General features: G+C 47.0%; 1 protein-coding gene and 1 pseudogene across 5 annotated transcripts in view; both read right to left on the reverse strand.

Annotated features, from left to right (window-relative positions):
• Positions 1-751: 751 nt before the first annotated feature.
• Positions 752-11,532, reverse strand: LOC311107228 (annotated as a pseudogene). The gene is made up of 9 exons: positions 11,425-11,532; positions 10,603-10,714; positions 8,610-8,674; positions 7,947-8,042; positions 5,778-5,914; positions 4,009-4,108; positions 1,949-1,991; positions 1,589-1,659; positions 752-874 (listed from the first exon to the last, which is right to left on the reverse strand). The product of its transcript is annotated as an uncharacterized misc_RNA (transcript).
• Positions 11,533-17,107: 5,575 nt separating this feature from the next.
• The window catches only part of LOC311107791 (inositol polyphosphate 5-phosphatase OCRL-like), a 36,645-nt gene continuing 30,609 nt past the window's right edge, over positions 17,108-23,143 (reverse strand). For all 4 annotated transcript variants that reach the window (XM_084150339.1, XM_084150338.1, XM_084150337.1 and 1 more), the window contains 4 exons: positions 22,925-23,009; positions 22,184-22,311; positions 21,841-21,952; positions 17,108-21,450 (listed from right to left, as the gene is read on the reverse strand). In XM_084150339.1, coding sequence (XP_084006465.1) covers positions 21,326-21,450; positions 21,841-21,952; positions 22,184-22,311; positions 22,925-23,009 — 450 coding nt within the window. In that variant the 3' untranslated portion in view covers positions 17,108-21,325. The remainder of the gene's footprint in view (positions 21,451-21,840; positions 21,953-22,183; positions 22,312-22,924; positions 23,010-23,143) is intronic.

Raw genomic sequence — 23,143 nt, forward strand, 5'->3', positions numbered from 1 at the left:
AGACACACAGACAGATACACAGACAGATACACAGACAGACACACACACAGACACACACACACACAGACACACACACAGACACACACACAGACACATACACAGACAGAAGCACAGGCAGACACACAGACAGACACACACAGGCAGACACACAGACAGACACACACACAGACAGACAGACACACAGGCAGACACAAACACACAAAACAGGAGGGCGGCAAGACAGAAACACGAAAACATCTTCAAGGATACCGGACAGGAAATTGCATCATGTTTTCTGGGACTGTCGTAGGGCCTGTTTCCAGTGACCCCGGATGACCTCGGATGTCAGACCTTTTGACCTAGGATGTCAGACCTTTGTTCTCAGGAATGTCTTAATATGGATATTATGGATATGAGGATGCCCAGGTGACATTATGTCACACATACTACTCACATGTTCACAATGTAGGGCTACACAAATATTGTGAAGAAAATCAAAAATATTAGGCTAACATCACGTCATCTGAAGATACTATTGTCATTGTAAAACTACAGAAACCTCTGTATTGAATATTATATTAAGGATAGTCATTGTCTCTCCAAGTGTCATGTGTTTTGGGTACTTAATTTTCTTTCCTGAACAAGCCCATTAGTAAATGCTGCAGGGCCTCTCCATCTTTTTCACTACTACAGAGGCCTTGATGATCACACTGTACACTATTGCTGTGCATGAGGCCCTGTGGGTGAAATGTATCAGTGAAAAGTCTCCCCTTTAGACAGTGATCTCGATGTCCCGGGCCATCTTCTGACCCAGCAGCTCCTCGTAGTCCCCACACTGCTCCCTCATCTGGACCTGCAGGTCATGCTGCTGCTCCTTCATCTCCTCAATACGACACTGAGAAGAAACAGAGAGATAATGGGCCATGTTCTAATAACCACTTCCATCCTACCACTTATTATAAAGCCATGTATCTATGTATTGGACACATTCTAATTGGTATGCTAGTGTGGTTATTAGAATAGAGCCATTGGGTATATGGGATGGGTGGATGGAGGTAGAAGTTATTGGAATAGAGCCATTGGATATATGGGATGGATGGATGGAGGTAGAAGCTGACCCTAACCACTAGTCTAAGGTCTGATATTTTCTAACTTTCTACTCTTAGACTTGAGGATAGGGAAGGGTAAACTGTTCCTAGATCTGTGGTTAGGTTTGAGGGTAGAATAACTTGTTCCTAGATCTGTGGTTAGGATTGAGGGTAGTTTAAACTGTTCCTAGATCTGTGGTTAGGATTAAGGGTAGTTTAAACTGTTCCTAGATCTGTGGTTAGGATTAAGGGTAGTTTAAACTGTTCCTAGATATGTGGTTAGGATTGAGGGTAGTTTAAACTGTTCCTAGATCTGTGGTTAGGATTAAGGGTAGTTTAAACTGTTCCTAGATCTGTGGTTAGGATTAAGGGTAGTTTAAACTGTTCCTAGATCTGTGGTTAGGATGAGGGTAGAATAACTTGTTCCTAGATCTGTGGTTTGGAATGAGGGTAGGGTAAACTGTTCCTAGATCTGTGGTTAGGGATGATGGTAGGGTAAACTGTTCCTAGATCTCTCTTACCTCCAGATCAGCGATCTCCTCCACATATGCTTCTTTCTTCATCTCAATCTCATCTTCCAGCTCCTCACCACCTCTCCATCTCCTCACCACACCTCTCCATCTCCTCACCACACCTCTCCAGCTCCTCACCACACCTCTCCATCTCCTCACCACACCTCTCCAGCTCCTCACCACACGTCTCCAGCTCCTCACCACACCTCTCCATCTCCTCACCACACCTCTCCAGCTCCTCACCACACCTCTCCATCTCCTCACCACACCTCTCCAGCTCCTCACCACACCTCTCCAGCTCCTCACCACACCTCTCCAGCTCCTCACCACACCTCTCCAGCTCCTCACCACACCTTTCCAGCTCCTCACCACACCTCTCCAGCTCTGCAAGCTCCTTCTCATGCTCTGCAATCTACACACACACGCAAGCACCCAAAACCAGATATTCAGGTTCATGGTCGGAGGTAACATCGTAATAATGTGCATTGGTATAAACTTCATTGATCCACATTCATGTTCGAGATGCGTGACTTGGCACACTCATTGTAGTTCATCTCTAGAGAAAATGGATCTGCCAATTTCATTCCAAACAGCACATTAAAACCTCAAACTGAACACTCTCTTCCAAACAAGGCATGCACGCACACACGCGCACATGCACGCACGCGCACATACACGCACACCCGGCGCCCTGCTGTGAGTAATTACAGCAATCAGAGAAGTTCAACAATTAGCTGTCAAAGACGGATGATGAGGGTCCAGGCCGTCTGCTTCTCTTTCAGGTAGATCACAGGAGCTCCAGGCTGCGTTCAGAATGGCACCCTATTCCCTATTATAGTGCACTAGATCTGGGCTCTGGTCAAAAGTAGTGTACTATATAGGAAATAGGGTGCCATTTGGAAGGAAACCCCAGTCAGTCCCAGAACTAACATAGGGCTGATGATGAGATCCCAACCTTGCTTTTCTCTCCCTCTGCTTTCTCTCTCTGTCTGGTATGATAAGTGAGCCCTGGCTGAATGCCCTGTGTGTGCAGGCAGGGGTGTGTGTCATCCCCATCACTGCATGTTCTACTCTATTAAACACATCTCTAAGCTGAGCCTGACTGACTTCACCGCAAGCTGGTTTGTTTGGCCAAGTTGTGTCTCGGTGAGAAACCAGACCTGGGACATCCATCACAGCCGGTGAGAGAGAGATGAGGGGAAGGAGAAAGAGGGATGGAGGGATCTGTCCATCAGACTAGGCCCAGGCTGGGTAGAGCGTGGGCTCGCGTGCTGCACATTAGGGAAGAGGAGACGGTGTTATGAGAGTGCGACTGCGGTTACCGAGGGGGCCTGTTTATTTAAAGAGCTGGGACTATAACCACAACCACAGTAACGGGAACCAAACCGCCATGTTTGTCATCCCCAGCTTCCAGCTGGCTCATTCATCCCTTCCTCTCCCCTGTAACTATTCCCCAGGTCATTGCTGTAAATGAGAATGTGTTCTCAGTCAACTTACCTGGTAAAATAAGGGTAAAATAAATACAATTAAATAAATAATAAATGGGGAGGTGTCTGCTGCAGTTCGACCACTGATGATTACAGAGGGGCGAGCGGTGTAGTAAGTTACTGTAGACTTAAGTAATTGACTGATTCTATTAAGTGGTTTGCGGAGGGTTTAATTCTTGATTGATGGACTATAATGGAAAATCCCACAATTTCCTTAAATACTGTAAACTTAGTCATTGAGTAATTCAATGACTTGTGAAATACTGAGTGAGTCGTTGAGTTTTGGGGTGGTTCGAGACTAATTCTTGAATGACTGTACAGAGATATTCTACAATTTTCTCAATGAAGCCTCTCTGTTGTGTGTTTCTGTTTCTCTATGAGAAGGGGGTGGAGGTGCTAGATGTGACAGATGACGGTCTATTTCTATTCTACAGTCTGGGGTTGAAGTCTCCGGAGACACGGAGGAGGAATGTGAGAAGTTTCAGAAGTTGATGATGAAGAAGAAAGAGACAGGGAGAAAGAGAGAGAGAATTGTAAAACGTATGTTTAATAATGGAAGGGTGAGAGAGAGAGAGAGAGAGAGAGAGAGAGAGAGAGAGAGAGAGAGAGAGAGAAAAATCCGCCTTGAGACAGTGCAGAACTCCTCTCATCTCCCAGTTGAAGTCTCGAAGAGTAAACACTTTTGTCGGCGGGGAACTCGCTCGCTTTATTCATTCACTGTCACTCAGGGAGAACTCATAAGGAGTGAACTGCCTTTCCCTCCCTAAACTTTACTGTCTGTGGGAAGAAGACATTCATTTTCTACCATTCCTCTTGATTTAGTGGCTAATGTTTGATGCTGAACTAATGGTGGGCTTTTCTGATTAGACGTCTGAAAAGAGTGAATTTCATGGAAGGAAAGTTTACAGGAGAAAAATAAACTAGAAAGAAATAAAGAAAGACAGCGGCTGTGACCCCCGCAGCTCTGGCCACCGCCAGTTCCTTTCCAGCTCCTTTCCAGCTCCTTTCCAGCTACAACCGCACCAGTTTCCCTGCACTCACACTGGAAACATATCAACATAGTCACTACCATTCATTTACTGTATGACAATCCATGAGTGTGTCTCATAAATTACTGTGTCTCATAAATAGGCGGGCCACATTATTTTAGGCTGTACATATTCATAAGCAGTACAACAACCACAAGTTGATATTTCCATTGTCTTCCAGTTGTTGTTTAGAAAAGCAGTATGCATGGGTTATTCATGTGCAAAGAAGTCCTTATGTAAATACCCTTCCAATAATCAGTGTCCTGTACTTTGTACACCCAGACAGGGAGAATAATCAGTGTCCTGTACTTTGTACACCCAGACAGGGAGAATAATCAGTGTTCTGTACTTTGTACACCCAGACAGGGAGAATAATCAGTGTCCTGTACTTTGTACACCCAGACAGGGAGAATAATCAGTGTCCTGTACTTTGTACACCCAGACAGGGAGAATAATCAGTGTCCTGTACTTTGTACACCCAGACAGGGAGAATAATCAGTGTCCTGTACTTTGTACACCCAGACAGGGAGAATAATCAGTGTCCTGTACTTTGTACACCCAGACAGGGAGAATAATCAGTGTCCTGTACTTTGTACACCCAGACAGGGAGAATAATCAGTGTCCTGTACTTTGTACACCCAGACAGGGAGAATAATCAGTGTTCTGTACTTTGTACACCCAGACAGGGAGAATAATCAGTGTCCTGTACTTTGTACACCCAGACAGGGAGAATAATCAGTGTCCTGTACTTTGTACACCCAGACAGGGAGAATAATCAGTCCATGCCTTAGCTTCATACCTGCTGAGACCAATCTTAAACCCTCCCCTCATCCTAACCGCATTCCTGGGGTGCGTCCCAAATGTCACCCTATAGGCCCTGGTCAAAAGTAATGCACCATAAAGGGAATGGGGTGCCATTTGGGACGCAGTCCTGATGGAGAGGAACAAATGAGTGGCAACGAGGTACCAGAGTCAGCCAGCAATCTCACTTCAATCCCAAATGGCAATAATTTGGGGATGGAGACAATTGCACCTTCTGAGACACTAATGGAGGCCAGCAAGCTGTCCAGCTGGCAATGAACGAGGGAAGGAGGAGGAGGGGAGGAGATAGGATGAAGTGGGAGGGAGAGTGTAATTGTTTGGGTTACCGCAAGAGCTGCTGTCAATTTGGGCCAAAGCCTCCACACACACCCCCATGCCACCTAGGAAGCAGCCCAGAGGTCTGATTACGGACATCCCGACCCGGGAACCTGGGGGAGGGTCAGACCCACCGGAGAGCCAGGTTGACCCCAGCAGAGCACCTCTAGCTTGTAACACATACACACTCTCTTTCTGACACACACAAACACACAGTGGGACAAAGTGGGTCTGTTCTGGTGTGTGGCAGCAGCTCTGATTCTCAGGTTCGTCTCAAGTGTGATGTCAGGAGGAAAAGAAAACATGCTGGCCCATCCCTCTGAGATGTGTGAAGGCTCAGAGTTATGCCTGGACGGGCCAGGCGGTTTGTGGAAGAAAGAGGGGGTGGGAGAGGGAGGTGGAGTGGGGGAGAGGTGTGTAGCAGGATTGGGGGGGGGGGGGGATCTGGAGTTATGTTGAAGGGTGTGTGTGTTCTGTGTGTGTGCAGGTATGTTTACATAATGACACTGTTCGTGCATGCGTGTGTGTGTTCTCCAGAATCCGTACCTGGAGGCTCTCAGCCAGCTGGCTATAGTACTCCTTGATATCCATGATACTGGGGTGATGTCAGGGTTGTAAAACTCCAGGACTTCTCTCCCTGCTGCAGCTGGACCCTCTACAGGGACCACCATGTTCTGAACCGTCTGCAGACACACACACACACACACACACACAACATTTAGACACAGACATTAGGCTGAGAGGTGTGTGTGTGCATGTGTGCAGTGAGCACGTTCATGTGTGTTGTATGCTCAGCAGGCTAGACCAGACTCTCAACCCTCTGCAGACACACACAACATTAAGACCCAGCCATGTACGTCTTCAGGTCGCAATACCTAAAACCATTATCAACCTCCACGCATCCATCACAGCAGAATGAAATACCCCAGCAGCCTGAACCTTGAGTAATGATAAGGCAGTCCATTCATCAGGGGAATATGAGGTGTTGGAAATGTCTGATAATAATAGCAGTTAATAAAACCTAGGGGTGCTGTGAGTAATCCGGTGCAGCGAGTTATCGAGCGTGTACCTGAGGGAGTGTGTTAAACATAGCGTGCGGCCGAGTGGCCGGTCTTCACAGAGGAAAAAACTGTGACGAAGAGAAGGAACTGCCGCTTGCTTCTCCTTTTCCCTTTCTCACTGCTCCCTCTCTCTCTGCTTTCTCTCTTTGTTCCCTTTCAGTCTCCCTCTCCCTCTCTCGCCCTCCCTCTCTCGCCCTCTGCCTCGCTCGCTCTCTGCTCTGCCTCTCCCTCCGCCTCTCTGCCTCGCTCGCTCTCTGCTCTGCCTCTCTCTCTCTCCCGCCGCCTCTCTGCCTCTCTCGCTCTCTGCTCTGCCTCTCTCTCTCCCGCCGCCTCTCTGCCTCTCTCTCTCTCCCGCCGCCTCAATGCCTCGCTCGCTCTCTGCTCTGCTCTGCCTCGCTCGCTCTCTGCCTCTCTCCCTCTGCCTCTCTGCCTCTCTCTCTCTCCCACCGCCTCTCTGCCTCGCTCGCTCTCTGCTCTGCCTCGCTCGCTCTCTGCTCTGCCTCGCTCGCTCTCTGCTCTGCCTCGCTCGCTCTCTGCTCTGCCTCGCTCGCTCTCTGCTCTGCCTCGCTCTCTCTCCCTCCGCCTCTCTCTCTCTCTCTCTGCTCTGCCTACCTCGCTCGCTCTCTGCTCTGCCTCGCTCTCTGCTCTGCCTCGCTCTCTCTCCCTCCGCCTCTCTGCCTCGCACGCTCTCTGCTCTGCCTCGTGCTCTCTCCCTCTGCCTCGCGCTCTCTCTCCCTCCACCTCTCTGCCTCACGCGCTCTCTCCCTCCGCCTCACTCTCTCTCCCTCCGCCACTCTGCCTCGCTCGCTCTCTCTCTGCCTCGCTCTCTCTCTGCTCTCCCAGGATCTGATAGCAGGATGTGTCTGTCAGCTGCTGATGAGATGGAGAACAGAGGGAGGGGTGTGTGTGTGTGTGTGTGTGTCTGTGTGTTATTTAGCAAATGTGTGTGAATTATTTAGCAAATGTGTGTGCATTATTTTTGCAATAGTGTGTGCGTGTGTGTGTGTGAATTATTTTACAAGTTATGTGATTTGTGGATTTAACAATTAAAATGTGAGTTTTTGTGTGAGGGAATGACTGGGTTAAAGGCTTGGGTGAGGCAGTGTTATAGAGAATCAGGGCTCTGTTCTATGATATAATAACTGGTTATATCATCTGTGAGATCTCTCCTTGGAAAGCCTCTTCTTATTCTTACCCTGCCTTGTTGTGCTCTAATCAAGCCTCAGTACCACCATTGTTCCTGGTAAAATAACTACTGTTCATGGTAAAACCTGGTCAACAAGATGGCCGAGGTCATCTGAACCCTGTTGCCCCTGGCAACCCCTACTGGGCATCTCTCCAACACTTGTCCTCTGAAGTTTGAGTGGCTTGGCTTAACAGAAAAGCCTTTCTGCTTATGTAAAGGAGGTGGTTCGGCAAACCTTGCCTGAGCTTTGAATACCCGCATTAGCTCCCTGAGCTAATGCCTTTAGCTCAGTGGGCTAACAGCCTTTTGGCATGCAGGAAACCCGGGTTCAAACACAGTCCCACTTGTAAGTAATGACCAAGAGAGCCATTGAGTAGTAAACTGTTCCTACTTTGTGTACTAATACTGTGGGTAATTGATGTTGGCCATCCAGCCAGTCCCCTCTCTGAGATGTCCCTTCTCTCTTACCGTCTCATGCTGTGCCTCTATGTGAGCCAGTTGTTCCTGGTAGAATTTCACCTGCTCCCTCAGGGCCAGACAGTCTGCCGTCACTACATCCACTTCCTACAGGGGGCAGCAGAGAGCCAGATCAATAGAAAACCAACAGTGCTCATAAGAAAACCACAAACACTATTTGTTGTTCCAAATAAACCCTTAGTCCCTACCCCCTATGCACTTGTTTAGATCTCAGGAGATTGGATAGGTGTTAACAATATGTTGAAAGCTTCAGCTTGTCTTCTGATAGGCTAGATGGCATTTTCACAATATTGCTTACACTAGTATTTACCAAGCTTGATTCAACTAATCAACTCGTCATTAAGCCTTTAGTTTAATCAGGTGTGTTGGTGCTAGGCAAAAACAAAAATATGATCCCCTTCACTGGCTTACACCAATCCAATCCTTTAATATCTACATGAGTCCCTAGGGGGTAAGGGGTAGGTAGAAGGGGCTAGGGTAGTACCATGACACACTCTATTCCCTCAACCAGCAGGTAGCTAGCTAGACACCGCAATACTGAGAATAGGGGGGGATGGAAAGGGCTAATTAGCTTTTAGCTCATCCAGCCCTTTTTAAGTGCCTGATTAATTGGTGATGAATTCAATTACTCCTGGTGCTAGCATTTACATCTACATGAAAAACGAGTAAGGTCCAGGGGTGGGAACCTTTCTGCTGTGGCTGCTGGAACACATGGGGCCCTGATGGATGTCGCACAAGAGGCAGGTGGTCTGTTGCTGTTATCTCTGGGCAAACATGAGGCCGTAAATTGGAGAGAGTTTTGCGCTCACAGTCTATGGACTGTAAAGACTAAAGAAATCCCCCTAGATCACCCTTCTCCTCTCCTCTCTTCTTCTCCATCCATCGCTTCAGGCTAGCTGTGCTTTATAGCACCGTCTTCTGCTTTGGATTTGGATGAGAATCAGCTAGCTCCTCCAGCCTTCTTCCACTGTGGGAAGCCTTTGTGGGAGCCTTCAACACATTGTTGCTACTGAACCAAACACTATATCCATCCACTAAAACAGCCTCAGCCCCAGATACAAACACTGAATCCATCTACCATCCACTAAAACAGCCTCAGCCCCAGATACAAACACTGTATCCATACACCATCCACTAAAAGCCTCAGCCCCAGATACAAACACTGAATCCATCTACCCTCCACTAAAACAGCCTCAGCCCCAGATACAAACACTGTATCCATACACCCTCCACTAAAACAGCCTCAGCCCCAGATACAAACACTGAATCCATCTACCATCTACTAAAACAGCTTCAGCCCCAGATACAAACACTGTATCCATACACCCTCCACTAAAACAGCCTCAACCCCAGATACAAACACTGAATCCATCTACCATCCACTAAAACAGCCTCAGCCCCAGATACAAACACTGAATCCATCTACCATACACTAAAACAGCCTCAGCCCCAGATACAAACACTGAATCCATCTACCATCCACTAAAACAGCCTCAACCCCAGATACAAGCTCAATAGAACACTCAGAGAATTGGCTGACAGACAGACAGACCGACCATGGAGGTTGTCCAAGATGTGGGCAGCTTTAGCAGAAATTACAAACAGGCTTAATCAATAGCTAATGGCAAGGCTGGACTTCAAATATCCAGCAATGCCTTGTTTAGCCTCTTCCAATGCCTGCCTGCCTGCCTGCCTGTCTGCCTGCCTGCCTGCCTGCCTGTCTGCCTGCCTGCCTGCCTGTCTGCCTGTCTGTCACCTGTCTGCTGAGAAAGACTGTAGCCTCCTCTCGAGGAGCTGCTTCCAACACTGGTTCACAATCACATTCAAATCTCTTTTCTCCTCTCCCCTCCCTGCCTGTGTCCGTCACCGGCTCTAGTCTCTCTCCACACTCCAGCTGCTTTCCAATCGGAGCCAGAGGCTGAGCCAGCCAGCCAGCCGCATTACTGCACCGACTACATTACCATCTGTATTACATCTATATGGGATAAATTAAAGCCTGAATGACTCAATAAGGAGACATGGAAACAGCTTCTCCAACATCTGGGCTGGCAGTGGAGAGGGGCTGTGACGTGTGATGTGGCAGGCAGGGATGGAATTAGAGGGAATCGGATAGTAGGGTTTGTTAAGACTGGGGTTCTCAGGTTGCGTTGTGGCTGCCGGCCCAGATTGTACGACTGATGATCAGTTGAACAGAGTGGGTAGAGCACTATAGAGCTACAGAGGAGCTGCTGGGCTATGCTGAGATGAAATGGGGTTTAATAGGAGAGGATAAAACAGTGTTGGCAAGTCATGCCAATACTGCCATCTAGTGGTTATTATAGTTTAGTACAGTTGCATTAATGCTCCCAAAGAGATATTGGCCCTCCTTGAATATTTAGATAATTAATCTTTCTTTCCACCCTTCTTTGCCTGTTTGCAAAAAAAAAATATTTTGAAGATGATCGTCCTTCACTGCAGGTGAAAAATGGGTATAAAAGTTGAGCTACCACAAGTTAGATCTATGTCTTTATGCATGTTCTATAACAGTAGCACACATTAAAAGTCTACTCATTGTTAGAGAATACATTACAAACAAAGATACCAAATCAAAATTACTAAACAATAACACCAAAATGGCCACCAGAGGAACAGGAAGTGAGGTCATTACCGTCCTCCCGCTCCAGTTGGATGAGTGTCCTCTGCTGGACGGTCTCCTCATACTGCTCCTGCAGATAGTCCAGCTCTCTCCTCAGCTCCTCCACGTCACACAGGCTCTGGTCCTGGACACACAGTGGCTTATCAGTCTGGTACTGGTAAGTAGTGGGAATGGTCTGTGACAGCGGCTATCCATCCATTTACACCAGTGGCTATACATACAGACACACATGCGCACACCGATACATACTAACTCATATTCACACACACACACACACACACACACACACACACACACACACACACACACACACACACACACACACACACACACACACACACACACACACACACACACATATATACACAAACACTACTTTAAGTCCACTCATTATATATGTCATGGTGGGAGCTAACCACCGTAAACAACATACAGGTTTCCTAGCTCCTAGTGAGCCTTGCAAAGTTTTGGTGAGGTAGGGTCTCAGATGAGGGATGTCTCTGCTGTAATATCCCAGAAATACCCTCTGGCCATGCGGACGGTCAGCTCTGCTGTGTCTCTGAATGTGTGGCTAGCCAGGTCATCTCCTGCAGTGGCGGCAGCAGACTGTGCAGTGATGCAGAACGACAGACCAAACTGGAAGAGTTGATCATTGCCATATTCCAACATGATGAGGGGAAGGGTAATGAGTTTAGGGACAAGCTTATTAAGAACTGGGAGAAGAGTCATGATATGCATGATTTGATGGTTGCGCTCCTAGAGGTAGTCATGCTGTGCTTGAACGAGCTGAAAAGCAAAGAGAATAGCTTAGGGAGTGGCCAAGCACTGCTTTACTTCAATAAAGTCAGAAGTGGAGGTGGTCTGTTGGCCAGCCAGCCTCTCCTCCAGCTCACAGATCTGGGCCTCCAGAGAGTCATTGTCCTCCTCAAAGCAGTGCGCCATCAAGGGCCACAAGATCGCAATCTCTGAAGTGTCTTGAATTAATAGCATTGCTGCCCCTCCCAAATCAGCTCTGTGCAAATTAACACCGCCAGAGGTAACATGATGTCATTGTTTGACACAAATGCAAAAGGCGTTTGTCATCACCCTTCAAACTTTTCCCTTGGGACAGACAAGGCGTAACTAATGCGAAACATGCAATGGCCAACTGAGTGACACGCTATACTGCATATGGAAATCGTGCAAAGCTACCGCACATTTGCTTCTGATTAAATAAGCTTATTCAGACATACTTGAGTGAAAGAAAACAAACATCTGTCATAACTCAAACTTTGTTGAACTCTGAAACTCATCACAATTGGCCACGACTGACAAATTACCATAAAGCATTGTCCTTACAAGTACTGTATGTCTCAACCAATCTCAAGTTTGCACAACACAATACAAACAGAAGATTTAACCCCTTAGCCTCCTCCTAGTTGTGACGAGGTGTGAATGAAGGAGTCAGGCGCAGGAGGTAAAACACCGAAGTCCAGAGTTTATTATGTTTACATAATTAAAACGCCCAAAGCGTAAAACGAAACTATTACAAGGGAAAACATCCACATTGGCATAAACACAGTGAATAGTAGCTCAACCGAGCTACACGCTCTCACAACAAACAATCACTCACAAAGACAAGGGGAACAGAGGGAACACTTATACACATACTAATTAGGGGAATGAGCACCAGGTGTGTGTGACTGACAAGACATGACAAGTGGAGTGATGAGAAAGGAATCGGCAGTAGCTAGGACTCCGGTGACGACGAACGCCGAAGCATGCCCGAACCAGGAGGGGGGGCAGCCTCGGCGGAAGTCGTGACACTAGTATGGTTGGGAACCATTGATCTAGTGTATATACAGTACCAGTCAAAGGTTTGGACACACCTACTCATTCAAGGGTTTTTCTTTATTTTTTACATTGTAGAATAATAGTAGTTAGTAGCTACTATTACTTGAAATGTAGCTAGCTTGTTGCTACCTGGATAGCTAACTAAACAATAGTTGGAACGACCTAGCTGTAATATTTGGAGACGCTTTCTCTCCGTTGGGACAGACGCGAACTGGCTGAATCGATTCAGTGGTTAGCTTTGCACTTAACTGGCTAACAGTAGCTACTAAGGGTAAGTTATAACCTACATTTATTTTTGTTTTGTTTTTACATACTGGTAACCAGAGTCGTTCAAGGGAATTCAGGACATGGGTGACTAGTTAACGTTAGCTTGGCTCTCTCTGTGTTTCGTGTCGTGGGAGGAGGGGTTGGTTCGTTGGCAGAGAGCAATGGCTAGCTAGTATGCTAACTATTCTAGCTAACTAACTGGCTGAATAAATTGACGACGTACTCACTCAAACTGTCAAAACTAACCCAAAACTTTACACAACGTTAGACACGGACACGAATGATCTGCTTGGCGTGTTAACACACTGGTGGTTTGTTGTAACCGAGTATTGGTGCTAAACCGTGTTATTGGAGGCTGGCATGCTAGTTGGCTATGGCGTCATAGGATTCGGTGCCCTGGATGGTTTTCACGGAAGTACCAAGTTAGCTAGCTGAATAAACTAAGTTAGAGTCTATTCCTAGAAAACATTGAACCGCTGTAGTTTATAACAATTATAATTTCTAAAGTGGAAGTTGGGAGAGTTATATTTGAGTGTTTCAGTGAAACGTAAGTGAGGGAGGCCCCGCTCTCTCGCTTTCCCAGATGTTTAGTTCATTTCATTCTGATCTCCTTTGTATTATTGTAGCCTTTTTCTGTAGCCTGTCAACTATGTGTCTGTCTATCCCTGTTCTCTCCTCTCTGCACAGGCCATACAAACGCTTCACACCACGTGGCTGCTGCCACTCTAATCTGGTGGTCCCTGCGCACATGACCCACGTGGAGTTCCAGGTCTCCGGCAGCCTCTGGAACTGACGTTCTGCGGCCAACAAGGCAGAGTTAATCTCAGCCTATGATACCCTCCAGTCCCTCGACTTCTTGGCGCTGACGGAAACATGGATTACCACAGAAAACACTGCTACTCCTACTGCTATTTCCTTGTCTGACTATGTGTTCTCGCATACCCCAAGAGCATCTGGTCAGCGCGGCGGTGGCACAGGAATCCTCATCTCTCCCAAGTGGACATTCTCTCTTTTTCCCCTGATCCATCTGTCTATCTCCTCATTTGAATTGCATGCTGTCACAGTCACTAGCCCATTCAAGCTTAACATCCTTGTCATTTATCGCCCTCCAGGTTCCCTTGGAGAGTTCATCAATAAGCTTGACGCCTTGATAAGTTCCTTTCCTGAGGATGGCTCACCCCTCACAGTTCTGGGGGACTTTAACCTCCCTACGTCTGCCTTTGACTCATTTCTCTCTGCCTCCTTCTTTCCTCTCCTTTCCTCTTTTGACCTCACCCTCTCACCGTCCCCCCCTACTCACAAGGCAGGCAATACGCTTGACCTCATCTTTACTAGATGCTGTTCTTCTACTAATCTCACTGCAACTCCCCTCCAAGTCTCCGACCATTAATTTGTATCCTTTTCTCTCTCGCTCTCCTCCAACACTACTCACTCTGCCCCTACTCAGATGGTAATGTGCCGTCGCAACCTTCGCTCTCTCTCTCCCGCTACTCTCTCCTCTTCCATCCTATCATCTCTTCCCTCTGCTAAATCCTTCTCCCTCCGATCTCCTGATTCTGCCTCCTCAACCCTCCTCTCCTCCCTTTCTGCATCTTTTGACTCTCTATGTCCCCTATCCTCCCGGCCGGCTCAGTCCTCCCCTCCTGTTCCGTGGCTTGACGACTCATTGCGAGCTCACAGAAGAGGGCTCCGGGCAGCCGAGGAAAACTAGACTCCCTGCGGACCTGTCATCTTTTCACTCCCTCCTCTCTTCATTCTCTTCCTCTGTTTCCGCTGCTAAAGCCACTTTCTACCACTCTAAATTTCAAGCCTTTGCCTCTAACCCTAGGCCACCTTCTCCTCCCTGCTGAATCCTCCTCCTCCTCCCCCTCCCTCCTCTCTCTCTGTGGATGACTTCGTCAACCATTTTGAAAAGAAGGTTGACGACATCTGATCCTCATTTATTAAGTCAAATGACACCGCTGGTCCTGCTCACACTGCCCTACCCTTTGCTTTGACTCCTTTCTCCCCTCTCTCTCCTCAAAAAACCTACACTCGATCCCTCCGATGTCAACAACTACAGACCAGTATCCCTTCTTTCTTTTCTCTCCAAAACTCTTGAGCATGCCGTCTCTAGCCAACTCTCCTGCTATCTCTCTCAGAATTACCTTCTTGATCCAAACCAGTCAGGTTTCAAGACTGGTTATCCAACTGAGACTGCTCTTCTCTGTGTCACGGAGGCTCTCCGCACTGCTAAAGCTAACTCTCTCTCCTCTGCTCTTATCCTTCTAGACCTATCCGCTGCCTTTAAAACTGTGAACCATCAGATCCTCCTCTCCACCCTCTCCGAGTTGGGCATCTCCGGTGCTGCTCACTTTTGGATTGCGTCCTGCCTGACAGGTCGCTCCTACCAGGTGGTGTGGCGAGAATCTGTCTCCGCACCACGTGCTCTCACCCCTGGTGTCCCCCAGGGCTCAGTTCTAGGCCCTCTCCTATTCTCTCTATACACCAAGTCACTTGGCTCTGTCATATCCTCACATGTTCTCTCCTATCATTGCTACGCAGACAACACACAATTAATTTTCTCCTTTCCCCCTTCTGATAACCAGGTGGCGAATCGCATCTCTGCATGTCTGGCAGACATATCAGTGTGGATGTTGGATCACCACCTCAAGCTGAACCTCGGCAAGACGGAGCTGCTCTTCCTCCCGGGGAAGGACTGCCCGCTCCATGATCTCGCCATCACGGTTGACAACTCCATTGTGTCCTCCTCCCAGAGTGCAAAGAACCTTGGCGTGACCCTGGACAACACCCTGTCATTCTCTGCGAACATCAAAGCGGTGACCCGATCCTGCAGGTTCATGCTCTACAACATTCGCAGAGTACAACCCTACCTTACACAGAAAGCGGCACAGGTCCTAATCCAGGCACTTGTCATCTCCCGTCTGGATTACTGCAACTCGCTGTTGGCTGGGCTCCCTGCCTGTGCCATTAAACCCCTACAACTTATCCAGAACGCTGCAGCCCGTCTGGTGTTCAACCTTCCCAAGTTCTCTCATGTCACCCCGCTCCTCCGCACACTCCACTGGCTTCCAGTTGAGGCTCGCATCTACTACAAGACCATGGTGCTTGCCTACGGAGCTGTGAGGGGAACGGCACCTCCTTAACTTCAGGCTCTGATCAGACCCTACACCCAAACGAGGGCACTACGTTCATCCACCTCTGGCCTGCTAGCTCCCCTACCTCTACGGAAGCACAGTTCCCGCTCAGCCAAGTCAAAGCTATTCGCTGCTCTGGCACCCCAATGGTGGAACAAGCTCCCCCACGACGCCAGGACAGCGGAGTCACTGACCACCTTCCGGAGACACTTGAAACCCTACCTCTTTAAGGAATACCTGGAATAGTATAAAGTAATCCTTCTTCCCCCACCCCCCATAAAAAAATAATTTAAAAAAAGGTTGTTGTCCCACTGGCTATCATAAGTTGAATGCACCAATTTGTAAGTCGCTCTGGATAAGAGTGTCTGCTAAATAAATGTAAAATGTAAATGTAGTAAACCAGTGTCACTCAACCTCTGGCAACTGGACCAGCAACGGTCCCTGGGATATTGCTGCCCGGTCCTTCAGAGGGTTGTCTGATACATTCTAGTTTAATGGAAGAGGTCCCCCAAGAAGCTTGCCAGCCTCTGGTAGAAAAAAAGGTTGAGAAACCCTGTAGTAAACCATCCTCGGTGCACAGTGATCTCCATACAGATCATCTCCTGTGGTCCGTATGTTAAGGGTCATGTTCAGTAGGGCTCACCATAGCAAAACATTTTGCAACAGAAAACAAGTCTTATTATTGGACAAGGTAGTACCTCCACGTTTCAGTGTTTTTAAATCCTTTCCCCCCTACTGAACAGGACCCAGGCCCTCTAATCCATGTAGAGGTGAGCGGGCTACCAACAATCCACACACTGACCTGGCCTTGACTGCCGAGGAGCGGTACTGCCCTCCACAACCTCTGTTGGACCCTCCATTCCAACTCCTCCTCAAACTGCCGGCGGTAGGACGACACTCTCAGCATGGCCATGGTTGGTCCTGGGACTGGGACAGGTACTGCAGGCTGGGGCTACAGTAACTAACACAGGCAAACGGATGATAGTGAGTCCAGGTTGAGGGCTTTATACATGGAGAAGAGGGGGGATGTTGCATCCAGGCGATGGATCTCTCACGGCCCACTGACTGGTCTAACCACAGGGGTTAGCGTCAGCAGCTGGACATTTCACATGGAGCAGACAAGTCAGCCATAGTAAGTCTGTCACCATATTGTTTTTTACAGGATATAAAAGATTCCCAAAGGGCTGTGTGCTCAAACAGCTGGACCTATTGAGGGTTTCACCTGTGAACATCTGGGTACACCAATAAAGAGGTTAGATACAAAGTGTGTTTTTCATACATTATTTTATTTCCGTTAAATAAATTAAAAGTACCAAAAACAGGTGTGCAAGTTTTCCTTTGCATATGTACCATTATTACTAGACAGACCATTACAAAACCCAAGGTATGAAGGAGAGCAGAGCAGGAAAAGACAGCACTTGAAAACACAGACAGACCACAGATGAAGAGACAGCTAGGACAATATCTCCCAATTTGACTATTAAATTCTGACAATATCTCTTCAGCTGGGGTTGGCCTTCTCTCTGATGTAAAATCTTTGTGTTGTGAATGAGATGACAATCTCAGATTCACTGTTCCTCCTTGGTTAGAGTCCGAGACAACAGGAAGGACCAATCAATCCAGGGCTAGTCATGGTTTGGCAAAGCTAAGCAAAGAACTCTGAAGAATACTACGAGCGCGTCTGGCCCATTTTAGGAATGTACTGTACGGATGATTGCAGTGAGGCACAGGAAGTTACACAAGACTTGGGCCAACTCCACTCAAACTCCTCTCTGGGTGAGAGCTGACAGAGAGACAACCAAACCGTTAAGTGCTTTGATTAACAGCCTGTCAGTGTGTAAATGATGAGATTATGTAACGTTAAAACACTGTTTAAAACTTTGAATGCATTTTCTGTAGTAGCCTGGACCTGTAGTAGCCTGGACCTGTAGTAGCCTGGTTCTGTAGTAGCCTGGACCTATAGTAGCCTGGTTCTGTAGTAGCCTGGACCTATAATAGCCTGGTTCTGTAGTAGCCTGGGCCTATAGTAGCCTGGTTCTATACTGTGTATGGTGTTGGCAAATCTTCAATGCTGTCACACCTTACATGTGGCATGACCACCATAGAGGGGTTTGCTACAGCACAGTGTATGGAACCAGGCTCGTCCTTACGTGTCTGTTGACTAAGTAACAGGCGTTTCTGGCTAGATTAGTTGACTGGAGACATAAGACAGGGAAACGTTTCCAGTGGAAAGTGGAAACGAGTGTCATAGACCAACCATGACACACAACAGGCCAGCCAGGAGCTGTTTTGACGCGTTATTACTAACGTTACTAGACGACAGTGTGGAAAACAAAGGGAAATGGCACAGCATTGGAGTTCCTCGTTTCATTAACCATAACATGTTCCACGACAGCGGGAAAAAAAACATTTCCTCTGTGGCAAACCGGTTTCGTCTCAGCGGAGAGTAATGAACTACTAAATCCTGTTCAACCTGCACTGTAAAAAATGCTTTGTCACTGAAAAAAAGTATTAGGGTGCATCCGAAATGGCACCCTATTCCCTATATAACGCACTACTTTTGACCAGCGCTCTCTGGTCAAAAGTAGTGCATTATATAGGGAATAGGGTGCTACTTTAGATGCACCTCAGACAGCAAAACAGGGCATTATATTGTCTGAATCGACTGACGGAGACAGTGACAACAAAGGCCCTTGCCTGAGCACACAGGCCCAATACAATGAGGCTCTAACCAGTATGAAGGCAAACAGCGAGGCAAGAAATTATAAACAAGCATGAGGAAACTTTAAACGATGGTACCACCTGCATGACCAACAAACAGCACATACATATTGAAGACAGTTTGCAGCACCATAGTAAGAGGTGACAACAGAGTCAAACACCCACAGGAGGTCAATGGGGACAGGAGAGGGACTGTTTACAACAGTTAAGACATCGATACTGTAGTGGGTTTGTCCTTGTTATGTAACACACACACTGTAGGGACGGTTTACGGACTCAGATTAAAAGCCTACTCATTTTAGTCATTTAGCAGACACTCTTATCCAGAGCGACTTACAATTAGTGCATTCATCTTAAGATAGCTGGGTGAGACAACCACATTGAACCACTTGAACTAAAAAAGCATGCTCAATAGAGAAAGTTAATCTCCAATAAGATGAATCTGGGTCTGAGAAACTGGCCCGTAGAATAGCATATAAATGCAGGAGTGTTGACTGATCACTCTATTGTGAAGTTAGTGTGACTTGGGTTCAGAGTTGTAATGTACTTGAATGGAGAAATCAGCCAAACTCACGATAAGGCTCAAGATTAAGTTACAGTGGCTTGCGAAAGTATTCACCCCCCTTGGCATTTTTCCTATTTTGTTGCCTTAAACCTGGAATTAAAATTGATTTTTTGGGGGGGTTTGTATCATTTGATTTACACAACATGCCTACCACTTTGAAGATGCAAAAACATTTTTTATTGTGAAACAAACAAGAAATAAGAAAAAATAAAGAAAACTTGTGTGCATAACTATTCACCCCACCAAAGTCAATACTTTGTAGAGTATTGACTTTTGCGGCAATTACAGCTGCAAGTCTCTTGGGGTATGTCTCTATAAGCTTGGCACATCTAGCCACTGGGATTTTTGCCCATTCTTTTTCTCGGGTGATGAGAAGTATTGGGTTTGCGCCAGACATAGTGTTTTCCTTGATGGCCAAAAACCTCAATTTTAGTCTCATCTGACCAGAGTACCTTCTTCCATATGTTTGGGGAGTCTCCCACATGCCTTTTGGCGAACACCAAACGTGTTTGCTTTTTTCTGGCCACTCTTCCGTAAAGCCCAGCTCTGTGGAGTGTACGGCTTAAAGTGGTCCTATAGACAGATACTCCAATCTCCGCTGTGGAGCTTTGCAGCTCCTTCAGGGTTATCTTTGGTCTCTTTGTTGCCTCTCTGATTAATGCCCTCCTTGCCTGGTCTATGAGTTTTGGTGGGCAGCCCTCTCTTCGCAGGTTTGTTGTGGTGCCATATTCTTTCAATTTTTTAATAATGTATTTAATGGTGCTCCGTGGGATGTTGAAAGTTTCTGATATTTTTTTATAACCCAACCCTGATCTGTACTTCTCCACAACTTTATCCCTGACCTGTTTGGAGAGCTCCTTGGTCTTCATGGTGCAGCTTGCTTGGTTATTTTTTTCATTTCACTTCACCAATTTGGACTATTTTCTGTATGTCCATTATGAAATCCAAATAAAAATCCATTTAAATTACAGGTTTTAATGCAACAAAATAGGAAAAACGCCAAGGGGGATGAATACTTTTGCAAGGCACTGTACACACAATCACAACACACCTTCACTGATATTGAACAACACGTGTTTCAGTATGCCAGAAGCAAAAGGTGGGTTTGAACAACCATGGGCGGTCAAACAATATCCAAAATGTGGTCTCTTAAAATAAGTATGAAGATGAAATAAACTCTAAAGATGGTACAAAGTTATGTAAGGAAAAAATATATATAACATTAGTTTAAACTCCAGCCCACTGACAGTTCTAACACATCTCCCAATATGTATCCCAGAAAGAACTGCTCCTGATTGTCATCATTATCTTGTAGAAGAACGTCAATCTTCCTTGATCGGAATTCATTCAGTGTCTCTGTGTTCACCAGAAGTCTCTTGCGTCCAATATCACTATGTACCCATGGTTTGAATAGTTCACTGTGAGAGGAGTATCCGTCAGGTAATAGTTCACTCTGAGAGGAGTATCCGTCAGGTAATAGTTCACTCTGAGAGGAGTATCCGCCAGGTAATAGTTCACTCTGAGAGGAGTATCCGTCAGGTAATAGTTTACTCTGAGAGGAGTATCCGTCAGGTAATAGTTCACTCTGAGAGGAGTATCCGTCAGGTAATAGTTCACTCAGAGGAGTATCCGCCAGGTAGAATGCGATCCAAATCTTCTGGACGACCCTCTATGTGTATCGTTAGTGTAACGGACTAACGGATCATCATTATCTTAGTATCTACGGGTTCATACATACATTTCATACTTCCATTGGGTTGAATGGGGCATGGAACAGCCCTCAGTGGGGGGTTGAATGGGGCACGGAACAGCCTTCAGTGGGGGTTGAATGGGGCACGGAACAGCCCTCAGTGGGGGTTGAATGGGGCATGGGGGTTGAATGGGGCATGGGGGTCACCTGGGGAGAGGGGCGTCAGTCAGTTGACTGTTCACTTTCACTCCAAGCTGCCAACACCTAAACTCCTGGTCCTGCAGCCACACTATGGCCAGAGGTGAAAACTATGGGACTTGGTCAATGGTGACGGTTGTGAGTGACTGAAGTACAGCACTACAAAGGCTGGGGGCAGGGGCATTGATATGAGTCTGATAAAAGAGAGGGTCCCATATAATTGCACTGTTCGTTCTCCCACACACATACATACGCCTTGTGTCCACCAAAAGCCCATTCCTCAGTCTGTCATCAAAAGGTCCAGGCTGTCTGACCCCTGAACCCTCACTCCTCGTCCCCTCCCATGAGGAAGCCCAGGATGAAGTCGATGGCTCTCTGTCGGTCCTGCGGGGTCTGTCGGCCCACCATGTTGGGCGGGGGCCGGATGAGCAGGCTGGCAAAGAGGGTAGCTGGCATGGGCACAGTGGAGGAGAGAGAGATAGAGGAAGATGTGAAAAACAGAGGCATTTCAAAACAGGGGTTTAGATCCGTTTCATTTCAATTCATTCAGGATTCACTGAATTGAAATTCCAGTTAAATGGTTTTATTAACGTTACTGAAAATAAATGACATTTTTCAATTCTAGGCTTGGGAATTTCATTTCCTGAATAGTATTGACCCTAAAATCAGGGTAATTTTCAGTAGGGAAGATATGTTTTGAAATGGAGTGAAGCGGGGACATACTACTATATCCAATAAGAACACAGATATTTGCATTCCGTTGCATTACGCTTTGCTGCAGTGTACCCTACTGAAAAAGCACATGTAGGTTAGAGAGCATGTGGCCATGGGGAACTGACCTATGAGGCTGGCAGTGAGGTTGTTGTTGTGGGCGTATTTCAGCAGCTCCTTGAGGAACGCCATCAAGTAGCGGAACACGTTGCGGTGAGCCCGGGGCAGCTGCGAGATCAACTGCCAAAACAGCCCAGAGAAAAGACAGATGACAACCCCAACCAGACCCTTGTAGAGCCTAGAGGACAAACTATGTCTTATGGTATGCAATGATCATACACATGAACTTTATCGATTCAACAGAAGTCAATGACTCCTACTCATATCCATTTCCAGATTCATTTAAATTGATTTTTATGTGGAAATATTTAACGTTAGGCCACCCTAAAATCGTAATTCAATTCACTGCACCTGTTTGCAGAGGCGGCTGTCATGGGAGCAGTCCAGGCTGCGCTGGTAGAGCTCGTAACACACCACTGGCTCAGGCAGAGCTTCCAGAAATATCAACAGGGCCTCAGCCACCGAGTGGTTACAACCAGCTGACACACACAGTCAAGGAACAGTCAGGAACACAGTCGGGGGAACACAGTCGGGGGAACACAGATTTGTGGCCGAGGGTGGGTGTGCGTGTTTGAACTTGACTACATTGCTGTCATACTGCGCAGAATCACTGATCTACAAATCACCTTGAATCCTAAATAGCAACTCATTATGTGATGAAGATTAGCAATCAGTTCAAACTGATCCCCTCAAACAAGCTGGTTGTGTGTGTGTTGATGCGTGAGCATACGTATGGACAGGAAGTTTGCACACCGTAAACCCCAACTACCACAGATATCATACTTCAGCCACACTGCTAATCTATGTAGCGCATGTGGTGGATGTAGCTCACCCTAATGCTACCAGCACATGCCTTGGCAGCAGTCTGTGTATAGCAGCCGCTTTATCGCAGGGACCCATCTAACTGTGTGGCATCTCAGTCACAGTGTCCTGTTACAGGGCTGGGCCTACTAGTGGATCTGTGCCAGGGGGTTTGGAATGACTGGGGACATATGAGTGAGGATTACGGATGGAGTCAGGAACGACTGGGGACATATGAGTGAGGATTACGGATGGAGTCAGGAACGACTGGGGACATATGAGTGAGGATACGGATGGAGTCAGGAATGCTGGTGTCCAGGCAGTCGATGATACTCTGCAGCTCCTCCTGCAGGCCCGGTGTCTGGAACAGGTCCTCCTGGAAGAGCGGCAAGGAGTTTACAGGAGAATATCATTTTGAAATGACATTGTAATAAGGGTAGGGTAAAATACTATTTACAGGCTGAGAGACTAAGTCTAGAATACTGCCTAGAAGGGTTAGCCTGGAAAGCA

This window comes from Coregonus lavaretus (genome assembly GCF_964263955.1).
Source record: "Coregonus lavaretus genome assembly, chromosome: 32".
In the NCBI taxonomy this organism is placed as follows: Eukaryota; Metazoa; Chordata; class Actinopteri; order Salmoniformes; family Salmonidae; genus Coregonus; species Coregonus lavaretus.